We start from the raw sequence: 17177 nt of genomic DNA, 5'->3' as shown, positions 1-17177 counted from the left end.
CCACAGCCCCTGTATCACGTTTGTTTCGAATCGCCAAACGAACTCCGGTTTCGATTCGAAACGAACCATCGTCGGGAGACACGTGGGTTGATACGTGTAGCCTCTGACTTCTCGCCTCTGGTTCCCGCGAGCGAAGGATCAGCAGCCCCGAGCGGAATCGGAATCGGAGGGCCGTCAGCGAAATTGTCGTCGGTAATGATAAATTGCGCCCCCGGCCCCGACGAAACAGCCCGTCCGCACGAGTGCCGACCGACCGTGCGGGAATCAAATTGCAATTTGTTATTTGTAATTCCGAGTGTCGTTTAATATACTCTCCCGCGTTCCTGGCCACCCTTTCAGACACACTGGGACGAAGGGGTTAGAAATTAAGCGGAGCTTGATGAGAAAGCGTAAAGGTGAATACGCGTCTCACCACCTTTTGCCGCGACGCACTTCTCGTCGCCACGAATCTGCCGCGTAATTAAGCGCGACAACCTTTATTTTTACGCCAACGTGTAATTGTTTCCCGTAGCGTCTCGAGCAGCTATTTGCTTCGGTTCCGGTCCGATTCGTTCCGGTATCGTGCTTCACTTTTCTCATTACCGTCTCGACAGGCGATTTAGACGTAAGTAGTATTTACGTTGGCCGATTTATTACAGTGATCGATCTCATGTACATCTCGAACCGACCGATCGTAACCACGAAGATTTATCTAATCGCGATGGAAAGAACGAAGCAGTAAGCAGAGATAGGGGGCATAGAGGGATGCGGTGGCTGAGTAGGCAAATATTCGATTTTGTCTATTCAATTTTCCAGAAAAATAGTGCGTCGTTTCCCTCGCGTGTTCTTCTTCAGCCTCATCCCCCGATCCAGGCATTATCGACGCGAGGTAGCGACAGAAGGAGGCGATGGCTGGCTGAACGAAAGAAAGGAATAAGTTCGATCAGTCAGAGGGTGGCAGTTACCGTTTCGGTTATGGTTTTCGGAAGCGTCGTCGAATCCAATTCTTGCGCAAACCAGATAAGCGGCCTTTTACGCGTGTATTTTCGCACACGCGTCGCGCGGCCAGAAATAGGGGTGCGCGTTTCGTTCTATCGCGGACAAGCAGATTTCCACGCGACAGATATCGGTCTCTTTTTGTCGATAAACGATCGCCCCGCGTGCCCCGTTATTTTCTTCTTCTTCCATCGTTTTTCATCCTTCTCTCCCGAAGTAACTCCCATTCGCCAGAATATTCTGGCATATCTGTGCTCTTTGGCTTAAGGCTTCGAAGCGATCCTACGTATCCTTCCGTGTGTACACCCCCGATCGTTCTTTATTTTTCTCGTTCGGCATATTTTTCTTCGATCTACTTCGCAGGCTGGCTCAGGGCGGCAAAGGGGACGATGGGTCGAGGGTGTACGAAAGGGGATTCGTCAGTTTATTTGCGTATTGCCTAGCGGCTGAGCATCGAGCCGTTCACGGAGCGGAGAACTCGAACGCTACGCTTATCGCCACCGAACCTTGCGTTAAATCTCCATCCCTCGAACCTTTTCTTCTCTGCGAAGATCGACCAGAGTTTCTCCGTTCGAGTGAAACGTTCATTAGATATCACACGCTATCAGATATCAAACGAGAGATGGTAGAGCGTAACTCTAACACTTAGAATTTGCGACATTACGTTCGGAAACACCGTCGAAGTTAATATAATTTCGCTTTAGAAAATAAGAGGAGAAAGAAAACGAGAGTATATAAAATAGACGAGGGGATGGATTTGGGATAAAAACACGCGAACGATTCGGTGCCGCACCCCCGGTGGAAATCGGTCCATTCGAAACCGCGATAAGCCATGTCGCGTTCTTTCTCCACTTCCTCCTTTCTCGTTGTAGGGACGGAGATTCGTGGGCTGAGCTCCCAGAGCGACCATCGATGGCCCTTAATCGAGCGATCCGCCGCCAAAGTGATTTTTATTTTCCACGAATCTTGATTTATACGGGAAGGCTTTTCGCCTCGACCCTGTGCGACACAACGGAAGAGTGGGCTGGCTGAAAAGGGAGAGAAAGAGAGATCGAAGACTGCAGTTTCACGCGCATACGCCGCCGTGCGGTTGCCTTCACGAGGGGTTACCCTACGCGTTATCTCTCCGTTACGCGTTGGCAGGCATATGGCTGGTCGGCTGCAGGGGGCGCAGAGGCGGCAAGCGACCGGGGGACCGGCTCATAATTTTCAGATTTATGTACAAATGTTTCTGGCGAAGCGGCCGAGCGGTCGCTTCCTTCTTCCTCTCTCTCTCTCTTTCTCGTGGGGAAGATATCTATCGTAAAGTTTCGCGGAATTGAAAAATGCTTTCGAGGCTTTCTCGCCTCCGAGTACACAGCCGAAGGGGCGAATGTCAGCCGACGACGGGGATGACGTATCGTCCACGAACGCGATCCACACAGCCGCCTATCTTTCCGGAATAAATGATTCCTCTCGCTAACACGCGTCTGTTTCTCCACGCTCCCCCAACTGCGACGGATTTATCTTGGGATTTCGCGACATTGACCTCGTTTGTAACTTTCGGAAAGCAGACCTCTGGTACAATTAAATTCCGTGTCATATTTTACTGTAGCTCGATCGAAATTGAAACGTAGATTAAGAAACACCGAGAGAATCGTGTTTTAGAAGAGCGAGCAAGGATTAAGGGTTAAAGAAGCATCAAAAGCGAACCACTCGCGCTATTTCTATTCGAGTCCCTTCTAAAATCGTGGCCACATGTTACGCCACACGCTACGCGTCTAACCTTGAGCTAACGAGCGGAGGGGCCGAGGCGAGTGGTGGTAGAAAAAGAGTCGCAAGAAGGAGATCATTCCCATTCGCAGTCAGCCATCCGACCAGCCCGACCAGTCGGTCCAAGTGGCGTGGAACGAGAATAAAAAGCGCTTAGAGCCGTATAAACAAACAATTATTCGTCGCAGCCAGTCGTTCGCACCTCGTTCCCCGACTCACGAGTCTGTCGGACAAACTCCAACAGGCATCGAGCGTGAAGTCATCGAGATTGTGAGTTCCTCCAGGCGACTGACAGCTTCTCTGTCCATCATGCAGTTTACTTTCTTCTCGCTTTTCGATTTTCACACTAAACCACGTGGTTCCTTTTTCGTAACGTGGTAGTGAATCGCTCGTCAGGCTCGCGTTTGCGAGGCGCTCCAAGGATCGAGTCGGGGCAGTCGTTCGTCTAAACGGTCGGTTATCTAGCCGGTCGATCGGCATTGTCTTCCCTCGGCAGCCCCGGAAGCCATTCGGAAGCGAAATAGAGTAGGAGAGAGAGAGAGAGAGGGAGAGAGAGAGAGAAAGACGGGGTTTCGAAGCGAGTGATCGCTGCGCGGTGCGGACCAGAGCACGATCGAGCAGAAGCGAGAGGCTGAGGAAACAATTTAGCTCGATCAACGTTTCTAGCCGGAATCTCAGGCGTCGTCGTCTAATTAAACCGCTGTCCTGCGCGGATATAAAGTCGGAGGTTATCACCGGCGCGCGGTATCTGATCCCCGGCCCCGGCTTAATCCGACTGTATTTCCAGCCGGAGCGTTTTAAGCGGCCGTCCAATACACACGCAGCCATGGACTCGCGTGTACGTATTTACGCGGACACGGGTGAGTATATGAAACGAATAGAAACTCGGGTAGTCTCATTTCCTGTCTGCGGGGGTCCCGCAGGGGATACATAATTAGCTGGTTCGCCCGTTCGTCGGAACGCCGACAAGACGGGGAAATGTAAGAAGACCTTTCGTCGAAGAGCGCTCGCCTTTTCCTCCTGCCCGAACACGCCGTTGCTCGTGTCGCTTATCGATTGCTCTCGGAAATTATCGTAAAACGGAAGCAAAAACCAGAGGGCGGCAAAGGCGAAGGAGGGGATGGTTGGCGACCGTCGAGCGTCTCGCGCATTGTTTATCGAATTTTCACCGGACGTCCCTCGAAATTGAAATTATTTTTCAAGGAGAGCGCGCGTAAATCCAGGCGTCGACACGGTTCGGTTCGTTTTCTTCCCTCCCGTAATTCCCCGGGCTGACAGCACCTCTCTCTCTCTCTCTCTCTCGCTCTCCCTTTGCTTCGTCGGTTAGGCCAGTTTGGCTTAGGATGAACTCGACCGCGAGAGTATTAAAGCCAGCTACAAGAAGACGTACAACGAGAAATTAATCTCAATCGTCGCTGGGCCTCGGCCCCGTCATTTATCACGACTCGTTACCGGGAACGAGCGGCCGGAATCCACGGATTGATATGAAGTTAGCAACGGTAGTCTGCGCCCGATTGTGTCGTGACTGCCGCTGAGATCTATTAGTCAAGCGGGGCCGAGTGGCGAAACGGAAAATGGAAGAAGAAACCTGCTGGCTGGAAGCGGAGCAGCGTGCGCCCCCCTGAGCATCCGACTCGAACAGACACGGAGAGAAAGCGAGAGAAACGTGTAGAGAGAAGGAAGAGCGAAATAGAAAGGGAAGGGAGGTGAAGGGGAATTGGAAACGGAGATAAAAGAGGCTGGAGCGTAAGGTCGATTTAGTGGGGGCGCCATGGGTGGGCTTTGTCGCGGCGAGGATTCGCGCACGGTATCGTTGTCATAAGTATGTACCCGGAAAGATCTTGTCCCGATGACAATGAACTGGCGTAAACGTCGCAATTAACGCGCTACCGACTGGGAAAGCTCCCTTTTTGTCGACGCAACGTGTCCCGCCCGACTTCATTCACTTTCGAAGGGCGCAGATCAAATCTGCATAAGTATGAGACTTGCCGTTTAACGAGTTTCCAAGGAGCGGATCCAGGCTCGTTTTTAATCGTAGCTGTGTCGAACATGTTAATTCGCTCGAGTCGACGAATACAGATAGAGATATCGGATGAGCGGGAAAAAAAGACTTTCATGTTTCGAAGGTTTATCTTTAGCACGATACAATCTTTCACTTCAATTCGAAACAAACGAGAATTTCAATTTTCAAACGTTAACGAATGTCGCAAGGGCGCGATTTTGTGACTCGCCGCGAGCCGGACGCCTTATTCGCCGCCAGCGATTTGATCGATGAGCAGAAGAAAAGCTGGAATCTTAGGAATTCGGTGATTGAATCAGTCTGAAGGCCCCCCGAATCCGAGTGGTCGCGCGCGGTTTGATAAATGCTGTCCGTCTGCCGATACGTCGGATAATATTTGCGAGCAGATCCGGTAGAAATCGAAAGGCAGGGGCGACTGGATCGAGTGTAATTCGATTCCTTCCCGGCCCTTTATACCGTTCGTCCGGAGAAGCAACGTTCTGACACTCGTCCCACAACTCGACCGATGCCTTCTCTCCATCTTCGAGCCAATCTCTGCCTTCGTCCCTCGTCACCGACCTCTATCTTGAATTATATTTCTCATATTTTCTCCTTCCACTATCTCCGGGGCCTGTAGCCACGTGAAAATACAAGAAAAAACGCGTTCCTGGAACGATTCTTTCTTCCTTCGCCAAAGAAAGTGCCATTGATTGTGAGGCGAAATTCGCGATATCCTTTCGGTAACACGATCGGCCAGCGACCTGGTTCCTTGGTAATTACCGAGCTAACACGAGGAAGGAGGAAAGGACGTAGAGAACCGAGATGAAATAAGGAATATCCTCGAAGGATGAAGGCTCGCCTTCGCAACACTCGTTACGAGAACGAACCCCTTTCGCCTCGGATGTCACGCCAGCGAGGGTGGCGTTTTCGAGATCGCGTACTTTGGATCTCGTTACCAAAATCCCCTCTTCTTCCTTGTTTATTATTTCGACTCGTGGAATTTTCAGAGACGAGTTTCGCGACAAACGACGAACGTTGAAGTAGAGGAGCCCGAGGCAACCGCCAGCATGGTTCATCCCCTTTCGGGCTACGATCGACGAGGCTGTAACACAATCGCGCCTCGGATTCCAGAGACGTAATTAAAATTACGACGGCATGGGTCAATCGTCGCGCGTTCCACTCGCAACGACGAAAAGCGAGCCGCTGGCGGAAAGGAACGAGAGGACGGGCGAATATCGACGTTCGCGTGCATCGTTTATCGAAAAAGCCGTGGCAGCAGGGTCGCCAGCATACTTTCGCCAATTAGCCTGGCTCTTTGTCCTCTTAAAATTACAACTGTTCGCTGTCATTATCGGAACGCGCGTCACGCGTACACGATGCTTTTGATTTTTCGCCAAAGTAACAAAACGCGGACAAACAGCCCGACCGCGCGTTCAACGATTCCCGGCGAACGAGCCGAAAAAGCGTTGATTAAAAACGCCACCGGAATGCATGGAACACCGTTTTCAATCGCGGCAATGTGTACGAGCACCGGTGTCGCGAAAATGGTACGTCGAAATCGCGAACCAGCTCGATTCCAACATAACGATCCCGAATCGCAGGTCGCTTTCTTCGCGTTCGAAATACGCCTCTTAATGAACTCCAGCTGGGCAGGCAGCCCGTTCCTCGGCATTGGGGCAGGAATCCCCGCGGAGTTCGTCATTACCGAATCAAAATTAAAGGCAAAGATCTGGAGAAGGGTATCGTTCGTTCAGCTTATTAGTCGCATACGTACTGTACCACGCTAATGGATACGACGGGGATTGATACGGTTCAATCATCGGTAGAGGATATGGATGCGTCTAAAATAGCTGCTTCCGAAGCGAGGGGAGAGCTCGTATCGCCTTTGTAGCTCGTCTTCTCTATTATAGACCGAAGAGCTTTCGATCGATTTATCCGTTCCGTGTTTCAATAAGATTTACAATCTTCTGCCACAAAGTCTCATTGTCTGTGAATCTCGTAGGATCTCGTTAAAATTCACACTCGTACTCGATCTAACTGACACGATAGCAACGCCAACAAAAACATCTCGGATCATCTCGCGAGGTACGAAGACGCGGCGCAACTCTTCGCTTTCTGCGAAGTTCATGGAACACGAAATTCAATAGGGCTGAAGCTATTGGTCCCGAGGAAAGGAAGACAGCGTTCGCTAATTATTCGCGACTAGAAGCAGAGATTGGCCGCGCTCCGAAAGCCGTAGGCGCGCCTAATGAAATCCATGATCTATTAAGGTGGCTGTGAGAGCGTCTAGGTGTCTACTCATGCGAAGCTAGATAAACGCGCGGCTAAACGCACATTTGCGTGCGTAAACGCGCATACAAACGCTCCATGGCCGGAACGTGAAGACGCCGAGGCGACTGACGATGTACCTGCAATATTCGACTAATTAGAAATTTAATAACCCCGCTGCTCGGCTGTTGCAGCTTACGACGACGTCCCGGCAAATCAACTTCACCCTCTCTCCCACTCTCTCTCTCTCTCTCTCCCCTCCCACCCTTAATTTCAATGTTTTTTCTTTTCTTCGCCAACTCGTTCCTTTCCCTCGACCCTTTTCTCTCGACCGTAGTCGCTCGAACAAGGCTCCGCTATTCTTGTTCCCATCTGAATTTGCCGGACCGACGAGTAAACGGGGGCCAGGTCCAAACGGAGGCGGACCGAGATATCCATCGGTCGTCTTAATCGACTCGTATTACCAATTAAAATTTAATTATCCCCGAAATTAAGTCGTTACGATATCGAAGGCGCGCGAGCGCGATCCGTCTATAATTCTGACGTTACTGTCGGCGATGATAGCGAAGGGATGATGGCTGGTTCTTGCGTGCTTCGCAACTCGTATCTCGTCGGGAAATCGACTTCTCCGCAAAATTTCGAAGTCTCGCAAAATTGGTCGTCGAACGAACCGCGACGGGCGCGCCGTCGAGCGACGAGGTACCGCCGCGTATTTCGTAGTCGTCTTCTCGAAAGCATCTCCCGTGGAAAGGGAAACGATGGCTCGTCGACGGAAGAAGAAGAAAAGAGAAGGGAGAAAAAAGAAGGATATGGAGGGAGAACGAGGGGAGAAGGTGGGGATCCTCTCCTTCATTCCGCTTAACGCGGCCGTAACTTATCGCTCGTAGACGCACGGTATTTCTCTCCGGCTCTTTGAAAGCATTTTCTCATTAAAAAATTAAGGTTCGAGGGGTCGTGGAGGGAGGCGGCGGTCGGGGAACTGAGCGGGAGGATGTCGGGGGTGGATGGAGGTCTCGCGGGTTCGCGCGCGGAGCGGCAGCCGCCAGTGAAGAGGGCGGTTTGCTGCGGGGGACGGTCGGTGGTGGGTCGGTAAGTGCTCTGCGGCTCCCAGATGCGCCCAATATTATGTTTAATGATATTAACTTCTTACTTAATGGTCCGCGGTTCGATTCGAGGTGCGAAGAGACGCCCTCGGACCGCGCGGCCTACCCCGACCCATAAAAAGAACTATACCCGGGAGAATAATTTGCAAGACGAGGAAAGGAACGTCGGGATTCGGAGGAGGGGTAACGAAGAGGTGCGGCAGGAGGATCTAATCGTCCGGAAAACACCAATTTTCGACTACTTCGCGTGGCTCTTGGAAAATAAATTCGTAAATACACCCTCGATCTACACCCTTGGAAATAATTTCTTTCGGCGACCCGTTACCGCCCTCCCTTCTGTCGTCGCTGTCTCCGAGGACTCGCCTCCGTCTCGAGGTTCGGGGACGAAAGAAAATTTCGTTTGAAAATGTGCGCGCGGAGTGTTAAAGAGCGTATGGCCGGTTAATGTCAGTCACGGCATCCGGCCGCGAATCTTAACGATTCTCTCCCTACATACCGCGCGGCTCGATCCACGAGGGTCGAACAATATAGAACCAAGATTAAAAGATTCGCGGTACCGAGGCGTAAAGACCGGCTGGTGTAGCTTAACGAGCCTGGCGCTCGTAAAGACGAAAAAAACATTCGAGGAAACTGAAAAAAAGAAAATAAAAGAGGGACACTTGGCACGGAAGTTTCGCGAGGCAGGAGTAACATCATCGCCCGCGTTAGTGACGCGATCGTTTCGCCATAGATTCGACAAGACGATTCGCTTTTGAATCGACGACGTAATACGAGAAACTCTCGACTCATCGGTCACGGCGTCCAAACGAAACGTGGAAAGAGGATACGCGCGGTTCGTTCTCCGTTACTACCTGCCACTCGGGCTCTGATGGAAATAAAAGGTCGGAGGGAAGCCGGTTTTACGCGAGAGCGTGCGATCCCTCGAGGCGATGTGCGACAGCTCCGCATAGAAAAAAAAGAAGCGAATCGATTAACAGCGATAATCGGATGGAACGCGCGGCCGACAGAGAGACCGGCACTTATCTTCCTACGCGGTCGATTCCAACCAAGACTAGAATAATTATTTAATTAATGGCCAGCGCACAGGCCGAGAGTCCACCTCCGCTTTGGCCGATTCGTCGTCATCCGCCGGAATCGATACTAAAACTTTTCCCTGTCTGTTTTGTTGTTTGCAGGCTCCGCGAGGAAAGAGGAGACGCCGAGAGAGCACTCGCGTTGGACCAAAAACCCAGGGATCTGAGCTCGCACAATGGTAAGATAAATACGCGCACGCTCGTTTACCGTAATTATAGTAATCGGCCGATAATACGGCGAATAACGCCGAGTCGTATTATGGGCCGAGCACCATTACGCGGACGATGAATCCTCCTTCTCCTGGCGACCGGCGATCCTCGTGATTCGAGGCCGTCGTTCCTTCGCCGTTCCGTCCAGTGGAGGAGGATGCTTTTGTACTTTCCTCTTCGATAAACAGCTTCGAATCGAACGTTTCTCTCGTGGAACGAAACGTTCGCGCGATTTCCACTTTGACTATGACGCGTACGAGATTCTTCTAATGGCAGAGAGCCTCGAAACGGAACATCCCTCGGCAACGGGGGTACTGGCCATCGCTCGAGGCCAGGACACGAGTTAACCGAGCGTGTCCGGATCGCGGAGGACCAGTCCCTTTTTCGATTTCTTTATTTCTCATCGCTGGCCCGGTCGAGCGTTTAGGCGGCCTGGAGAGATTAAGTCCGATATCGGGTTACGGGGCACCTCTCGGCTCCGCCTTTCTTCTGATTCTCCGTAATATTTTAATCCGTTCGATCGGACCTTTTATCCTGATGGCGAGTGTGCGCGGCCCTAGGCCCGGCCAGCGACAAACTGGACGTTTCGAGTTCGAATCCGATCGTGTTCAACCCGCGGACCCCACGGAACCTGCGGGCCTCGTTTCTTCGGGGATTTCGACGCGGACGTCGATCGTGCTTAATCGAGCGCGGCCTACCGCTGGCCGCGATCCTCGCCTCGAATCGAGACTTATTCGCTCGTCGACGAACCACACGGTTGTTCCACGATGCAGCCACGGTCGAACTACGAGCTGGCCCCGAGCGATGCGTCATTCAGCTTGGCGTCGCTGGCCAAACAGTATCTATCCACGTCAGGATTAAAATGCCGGGATATCAAATACAAGGGGAGCGGGTCAACCGTGGAAATTGGACGGTCTGTTTCTTCTCGTATAAGCGGAGGCAAATAATATCCATCAATCATTGTCGATCGAAGCATTCTATTCTTCGAAGAATCGTATAAGCGCCTACGAGATCGTTATCCAACGCGTAGACAGACGATAGATTCACGGAACGATCGTGTTAACAGGTTCCTCGAATGGTCACAGTCCCGTGCTGAACCTGTCGAAGACGGCGGGAAGCGGAAGCGTGGGCGAGCACTCCGGAAGCGAGGCAGAGGCGTCGCACCGTTCGCAAGACGACGAGGAGGAGGACGACAATCTGTCCGAGGACCTGGACGACGACAACGAGAAGGACGAAGGTGAGAGAGCGTGGCGTGGTCGAATTCGTCTCGTGGAAAATGCCGCGCGACCAACCGATCTCCTAAGCGTCGATCGATACGTCGACCAAGCCGATCGGTCGATCAATTAAAGCCAGGTAGAGCGTGACGGTGAATTTGACGTGTGCCGAAAGTCGAAACGATGTTGCCCGTTCCGCGCGGCACGCATACGTAAAATAATTATATCGAATGGACCGGACAGACCGCGTTTAAAGATGAGTTCCCTGGGACGACTGGTAGGTCAGACCCTCTCATCGATCATCTCGGGCCCGCCGCGGAACGACGTTCTCTGGGATTCGTCTTTCATCCGGCGTTCCGAACGAACCGAGGTCTCTCCTCAGCGGTTGTCAAAACTTGTCAGCCGTGCACGATGAAATTTTCACCGAGAGGCGTTTGGAATTTTACGCGCTGCACGTGTCTCGACTGCCACCTTTTTTCCTCCGTCTGTTTCCTTTGCCCTTTCTGCTTGTCATGCGTTCACGTCGAATCAGATTGCACTAGAGAGATGCATCTCGCGAAATTTTTCTTTTAGACGATAGTTGTATTTCTTGCAAGTCATTTACGAGCGTGATCAATGGCGAATAATTAAGCCTTCTGGATTGAATTATTATCTTCGTTCTATGGTTTGAAAACTCACCGGATCTCGATATTACGGGAAAGAAATTTGAAAAAGTTTTAAGAAAAAATTGTACGGTTCCTTTACGATTCGAAGCTCTCCGAAAAACTGATATAAACGAGATTCACACTGGAACAGCATGAAAGAAGCACCACTGGTGGAGGGGCCCGTTGGTCGTTAGACTCGCATCTTCGGTATTTAGTTTCATTTTAATAATGAAAGATGGGTCCAGATAAAAATCTCGGTCCGTAGCTCGCGGTGCTATCTCGACTGTCCCGGCGCTTCGATGCACCGAAGCGTCATAATCGCGATGATTTCTAATCGATTTGCCGATTGTCTGCACGCCACGCGTTAATTGGATATTCCAATTAGAGCCCGCGAGTCTTCACCTCGGTTGACACAAACGGCAAAGAACGTCTTTCTTCCTTCCAATCTCTCGTCGTACCACCAATAAAAATACTACTGAGAAAAACTGGTAATAAAAAAGGGAATCGTGGAATCTTCCGCCCCCACCCACTCCGACAGGATATACATATGTCAAATTCCGAAAGAATATAAAACTAGCGGGACGCGATTAAAAGCGAGGCCAAGGACCCGGACCCAGAGACGAGAAACAGTAAATGTTCGGTTAGGCGGGTGGATTAGAGGGGAAAGGCTACAGAGTTGAATTAGCGGGCCCCTAAATTTCAGGAAAGACACGAGTTAGACGTATAAATTCTGGTGGTCGTGTACCGGAGGGGGCAGAAATCCGTGTCTCGCAGCGTGTCGTATACATCGGCTACATCCTACCTATGGTGCTCGCGGTGATCGAAGTAGAACCCCATCGAACGTCCGTGGGAGTGTACACGCCCGTGGAATGCAGTTCTGATTTAATGAGACGCGCCGCTATCTCGCTCTCGTTCCTGGAATCCGATCTACCGCGATTCGTTCGTTTCTTGCCCGACTTCCTGGAGATTTCGTCCGATTCCTTTTAACCCCTTCTTCCCGGCGAGATTCTCGCTAAGCGAGAAGAGCTCGCGAGTGCCGCGAGTCTCGCGAAATTTCTCGTCCTCCTCGCGTCGCGTCGGGCAATTCGATGGGGAAGACGTTGGCCCTTGGCCTTCGACGCAGATAATTGTAATGGGTTTCGAGAGAAGGAGACCGGAGCGCGGCGATGGAGCGACCATCGAGAAGAAATCGAGAGGAAAAAGGGTGAAGGAAGAAAGAAGGAGGGGGTGGAGGAGTGCGACGAAGGAGTGGAAGGTTTGTGCTATCAAAAGGTGCCGGCGGATCGGCACCGAAGGCAGCCGCGCGAGCATTAAATCGGCCAATGGCAATAAGTAACCGAATGCCGTGGCGTTGTAGGTGCGCGCTGATAATTAAAAGACGATACAATAAAGCACGTATCATTGGCCATAAAGCAGCCGGGGCTAAAGCCCACGGTGTGGGCCGTTGGAGCGCGCGGACCGGTCACTTAAGCTCGGAAGAACCCACGCAGACGTCTTGTCTCGCCACTCTCCGGACCTCTTCGGCAATAACCATAAGGCATCCTTTATTCCGGCGATCCCCGAGCCCCGGATCCTTCCACGGTGTCCAGAGCCACGGTTCCTTTCGTTCCAACGACGAAAACCATGCTTCCAGGCTAATCGTCGATAGAGAGAGAATAACGAGGCTACTCCCGCCTCTTAGCCGGAGAACGACGAGTCGCGATCTCGAGTAGAAAGCAGAAAAAGAGTAGCAGAAAGAAAGAAGTGCGTTCGAGCAGGAACTTTATTCCAGGGACCGCGCGTCCTTCGTGGAATCTCGAGAGTTTTCCATCGAAATTCCCTTACCCGCGGCGCGATACCGGAGGATAAATCGCGCGGCTGGAAACGAACGACAATTCGGTGTGTTCGTCCTGGTTCCCCCACGGTGCCGTACACATCGGATCGGCTAATCGGTCGGCCAAGTGCCGTTTTAATTCGCGAATTTAATTCGTCCGCGATGACGTTAAATCAGAGACGTGGCGAAGGGTAACAAGTAGTCGTCGCGGGATTACGGCTTTGGAACACGCACGCGTTGTAAGTCTCCTCGAGAGAGCGGCCGGCGCGAGACCTCCCTCGAACGTTGTTCCACGATCCTTCGGCGAAATTTATCGGCGACGCGTCTCGTATACGCGCGCTCACGCCGAACAAAAAGTCGCGAAGAGACGGGCTAATAGGCGAGTTCTCGTTGCCGCTCGTTCGCGTGTCCGATTATTATATGCGCATTTCCTCTACACTGATCGCGTTTTCTACGTTCTTCGCAGCGGATCGGCTCGTAAACGATCGAGGGCGATTTAAGTGCTTTGAAAGCGCGATGCAAGTGCTTGGTAAGAAAATCCTATGCGAATCGGCACAATGTTGATCGAATCGAAGAATCTTACACGTATGTGGGTAATTTTTTCAGATCTGTCGGACGTGCCGGAGAACCTGCCGCTTCCCGCGCCGGGATCCGAGAGTCCTCAGGCTCTGAATTATTCCCAGATCGCCTCCGCGGCGGTGGCCGTTTCACAGGGAGGCCAGGATCCCTCGGTCTCGAGTACGGAGACCCTGCTCAGGAATATCCAGGGCCTGCTCAAGGTCGCGGCCGACAACGCGAGGCAGCAGGAGAGGCAAATCAACTACGAGAAAGGTCAGTGGCATGGCTTTCTTAACGCGTCTCTAGCCGAGGCCGCAATTTCATTATCTGCCAGCTCTCGCGAAGCCGCATTAAGAGACATTAGTCTCTTCACCGACCCTTCCAGCCCATTTTCCTTTCTTTCTTCCTCCCCTCCTTTCTTCCCTTCTTTGCCCATCGCTCACTCCTTCTACTTCTGTTGACTCCTCTACTTCTGTAATTTGTTCGGCGTTCGACTGTCACGGCACAGTATCGCCCGTGACATCCGGCGCTGAAACTCCACGAGATGGATCCGAACACCAGCTTCGCGGTGTCGACGACTAATTTCAGGGTAATAACGCGTTACTCTCGCCAGCCATTAAGGTTTAAGGATCCACGGAAAGAGTAGCAATTTAGGCGCCGTTCGAGTGCTGTAATTTCGCCTAGCTCTGTCTCGAGTATGTCGTTACCGTTTGGTTCTCGTACCATTTCCGATGGAACGTGTTATTTTAAGGTAATCCGAATACCTGCTTATCGCAATTTTTATTGAAAACCTCGCCGAGAATTTAGTCGCCGTTTAGCGTTTGTATATCTCGTGGAAAAAATCTCCAATCTTCGCAAAGACGATCTATCTCGAACGCGAAATAAGGCTGACTCGCAAAAATCAGTCCGCGTAAAGAAACGTTTACTCGTTGAGATATCGTCGTTGTATCCGTGGCGGATAAGCGACGCGTGTCTTAAGTAGATAACGGCCGAACCGAGGTAACGCGATTAACAAGGCCCTGCGAACCGTGGACTCGCGTCGTGTACCTCGCCTTCGTTCTCATTAAGCGCGTGATAGATCGACTCGTGTTATTATTATTAGCGTCCGACATGCAGCGTCTTGAGACCTGGAAACATCCGAGGAAGAGGTGTAAAGAGAAGAGAGAGATCACACGATCGGATGAAGACGACGAAGTGTTTAAGTCACTCGTCGACGACGAGCGTTTCTGTGAAGATCGTCCGGCACTTTGTTAAAGATCGATCGATCGATCGATCGATCGGACTTTCTTCTCCAGGCGGCATAATCGCGTGCCTAAGAGGATTCGTGTTTCGACGTCCCGGCGGCGATGCTCGCCATTTGCTAATCGCAATCAAAGACGCGTAATCGTTGTACGATCGCCATAGAATAAGAAGGAAAGTGGAACATCCTGTCGAACGAGTTCTTTGTACGCGAGTATTCTATATACTACGAGTACGTAGCGTAAGAAAATTCTAATAGAAATACACGGTGGTGTCGAACGCGTAGTATAATCCTTTCTTGGCCCAGTTCTCGAGGACCACGTGTTCGCTCGCATTCTCGACTCTGCGTCGACCTCTTCCTCGCCGAAGCAAGGACACGCGACTCTTAATATATTCCAGCCGAAACGTAAAGCCGGCCTTTAATTGCCCATTAACGGCGGTATAAAGTGTCGTTTCCACGGTCGTCGAGTAACGCGTGTTCACAGCGCTTAACGACGTCGAAGCCGGACGCGGCGAGTCCCGGACCGCGCTCTCGTACCCTACGTTTTTCCTCGCAGCGAAGAAGAAAAGTGGCATTCTTTCGGGTACGGTAGGTTCCCTGAGCGCGGTATCTCTCAGCGGCGATCGCCACGAGGAGACCGTCCTTTGTTTCGCGACCGGTCCAGCGGCCGATTAAGCCGGGAGTTTAACGCGAGAGGACGTTCCGCGTCTCGAAGCCGACGCGTGTCCAGCGACGAGTTCATCTTCCATGCCGCGCGACGTCCAAGTCGGCTTAGCGCGGATTCCTCGTGTCCACGAATGTTCGCCGAGAGACGAGCAGCAAACGAAGGGGCGAACGTAGAGGAGCTTTCGTTCGCGAGTCGATCAAGTCGATAAAGAATCGAGGAGAGAAAGAAGAAGATCGCTGGATAAAAGGACCGACTCGAGACGCGGATACGCGTCAAGAGAATGAAGACGAGATCGTAGGAGGAAGAGAGGAGGGCATGAATTGAGAGCAGATCGACGAAAATGCGTAGCCTGGAGGACGAGGGCCAAGAAGAGGGTGTAAGAGGGCCGATTTAATACTCGAACGAGCCAGCAGCTCGTTTTACACCAGATGGTTTTACATACGGCCGCTATCGTGTTACCGAGCTTCTCCGTATGGCTGCATTGGCCGCTTCGACCGGGTCCCCTAATACGCGCGGACGCGCAAACACGAGCGAAATCCTCGGAGCGGCGCAGTGATCGACGCTCTCCTTTGGAGAACCGGACTCGATCTTGCGTTTCTTTGGAGAACGAGCACGGAACGACCAGGGAAACCGAGCGGATTTTCGAGAAGGAACGCGGGGTGGTATCCTAAACTTCGTTAAGTCCACCACGAACGCACGAGTAGGTTCCCTCGATGAAAAAGGAAAGATTAATGTAAAAGTGGCTGAAAGATAGAAAGAGAGAACTCACGGTCTCGTTCGGTCGGTAAGTTACACGATGCACGGGAGAACAATATGAGCTCGCCGGATGCTGGCGAGCAACGTAGGTGCTCGCTATCTTCGATGCTCACCGAGATAAGGGTACGAGGGGAAGCCACGGCGGGAGCGCAAAGATTGTGCGCGCCTCTTCTTCGTGTCCACCGCACGGGTCCGCACACACAAAGGTATACGTGGACGTGCACGTGGATAAAGAAAGGAGAGAGAGTCCGTGGCGGGCCGGTTGCTTAAGGCCCGCCGAGAGAGCGGAATAGAAAGAGGGGATTGAGTTGTAGCCGCGAGTGGAGGATCTTATGTAGATTCCTTGTAGATCGTGCACCCGATTCGATCGCGATCGGCTACCCGGTACCGGGTTAATTAAAATTGTACGGGCCGGACGTCTTTCTTTCTCGCTGCCTCTCCTTTCTGCCTCGCGTTCGCGGCCTTTCCATCCTCTCTCCCCTGTTCTCTCCTCCTTTGTGTCTCTCCCCGTGCCACCGTCTTCTTTGCTCACTGCCTCCCTGTTCTCCAGTGTCGCGTCGCCTCCCCTCGCCCCCGACCGCCTTTTCATCTTCCTTTTTCCTTGGCCGTTTCGTTCGAACCAGCACGCTGGCTGCACCGGCCGGCGGCGCATCCTACCTACCGTAAGCTCCTTCGATTTTTGGCCGCCGCCTGGGAGGCTGCTTACGTGAAATCCTATTACCGCGAGCCACGCCGCGCGACAGCGCAACGACTCTCTCTGTCTATCGTCTTCTTATTTTGCTTTTGCTTCTTTTCCCTCTCATGACCTCTGTGCACGAGCCTGGTGCAAGCGGACCAGGATGCAAAGAATCTGTGTACCGAGCTACATTCTTGTAATAAAGGATGTGTTTTAATGCTGCTTCTGG

The 17177-nt window shown here is 52.0% G+C and overlaps 1 protein-coding gene across 7 annotated transcripts in view; it reads left to right on the top strand.

Annotated features, from left to right (window-relative positions):
- LOC117212306 (dachshund homolog 2) overlaps positions 1–17177 on the top strand; it is a 143866-nt gene that overhangs the window by 80384 nt on the left and 46305 nt on the right. For all 7 annotated transcript variants that reach the window (XM_033457002.1, XM_033457001.1, XM_033456998.1 and 4 more), the window contains 3 exons: positions 9273–9349; positions 10447–10617; positions 13658–13882. In XM_033457002.1, coding sequence (XP_033312893.1) covers positions 9273–9349; positions 10447–10617; positions 13658–13882 — 473 coding nt within the window. The remainder of the gene's footprint in view (positions 1–9272; positions 9350–10446; positions 10618–13657; positions 13883–17177) is intronic.

The sequence above is a fragment of the Bombus bifarius genome, unplaced genomic scaffold (genome assembly GCF_011952205.1).
Source record: "Bombus bifarius isolate JDL3187 unplaced genomic scaffold, Bbif_JDL3187 scf7180000008288, whole genome shotgun sequence".
Taxonomy (NCBI): domain Eukaryota; kingdom Metazoa; phylum Arthropoda; class Insecta; order Hymenoptera; family Apidae; genus Bombus; species Bombus bifarius.
This window is presented reverse-complemented; position numbering and strand designations above follow the sequence as displayed.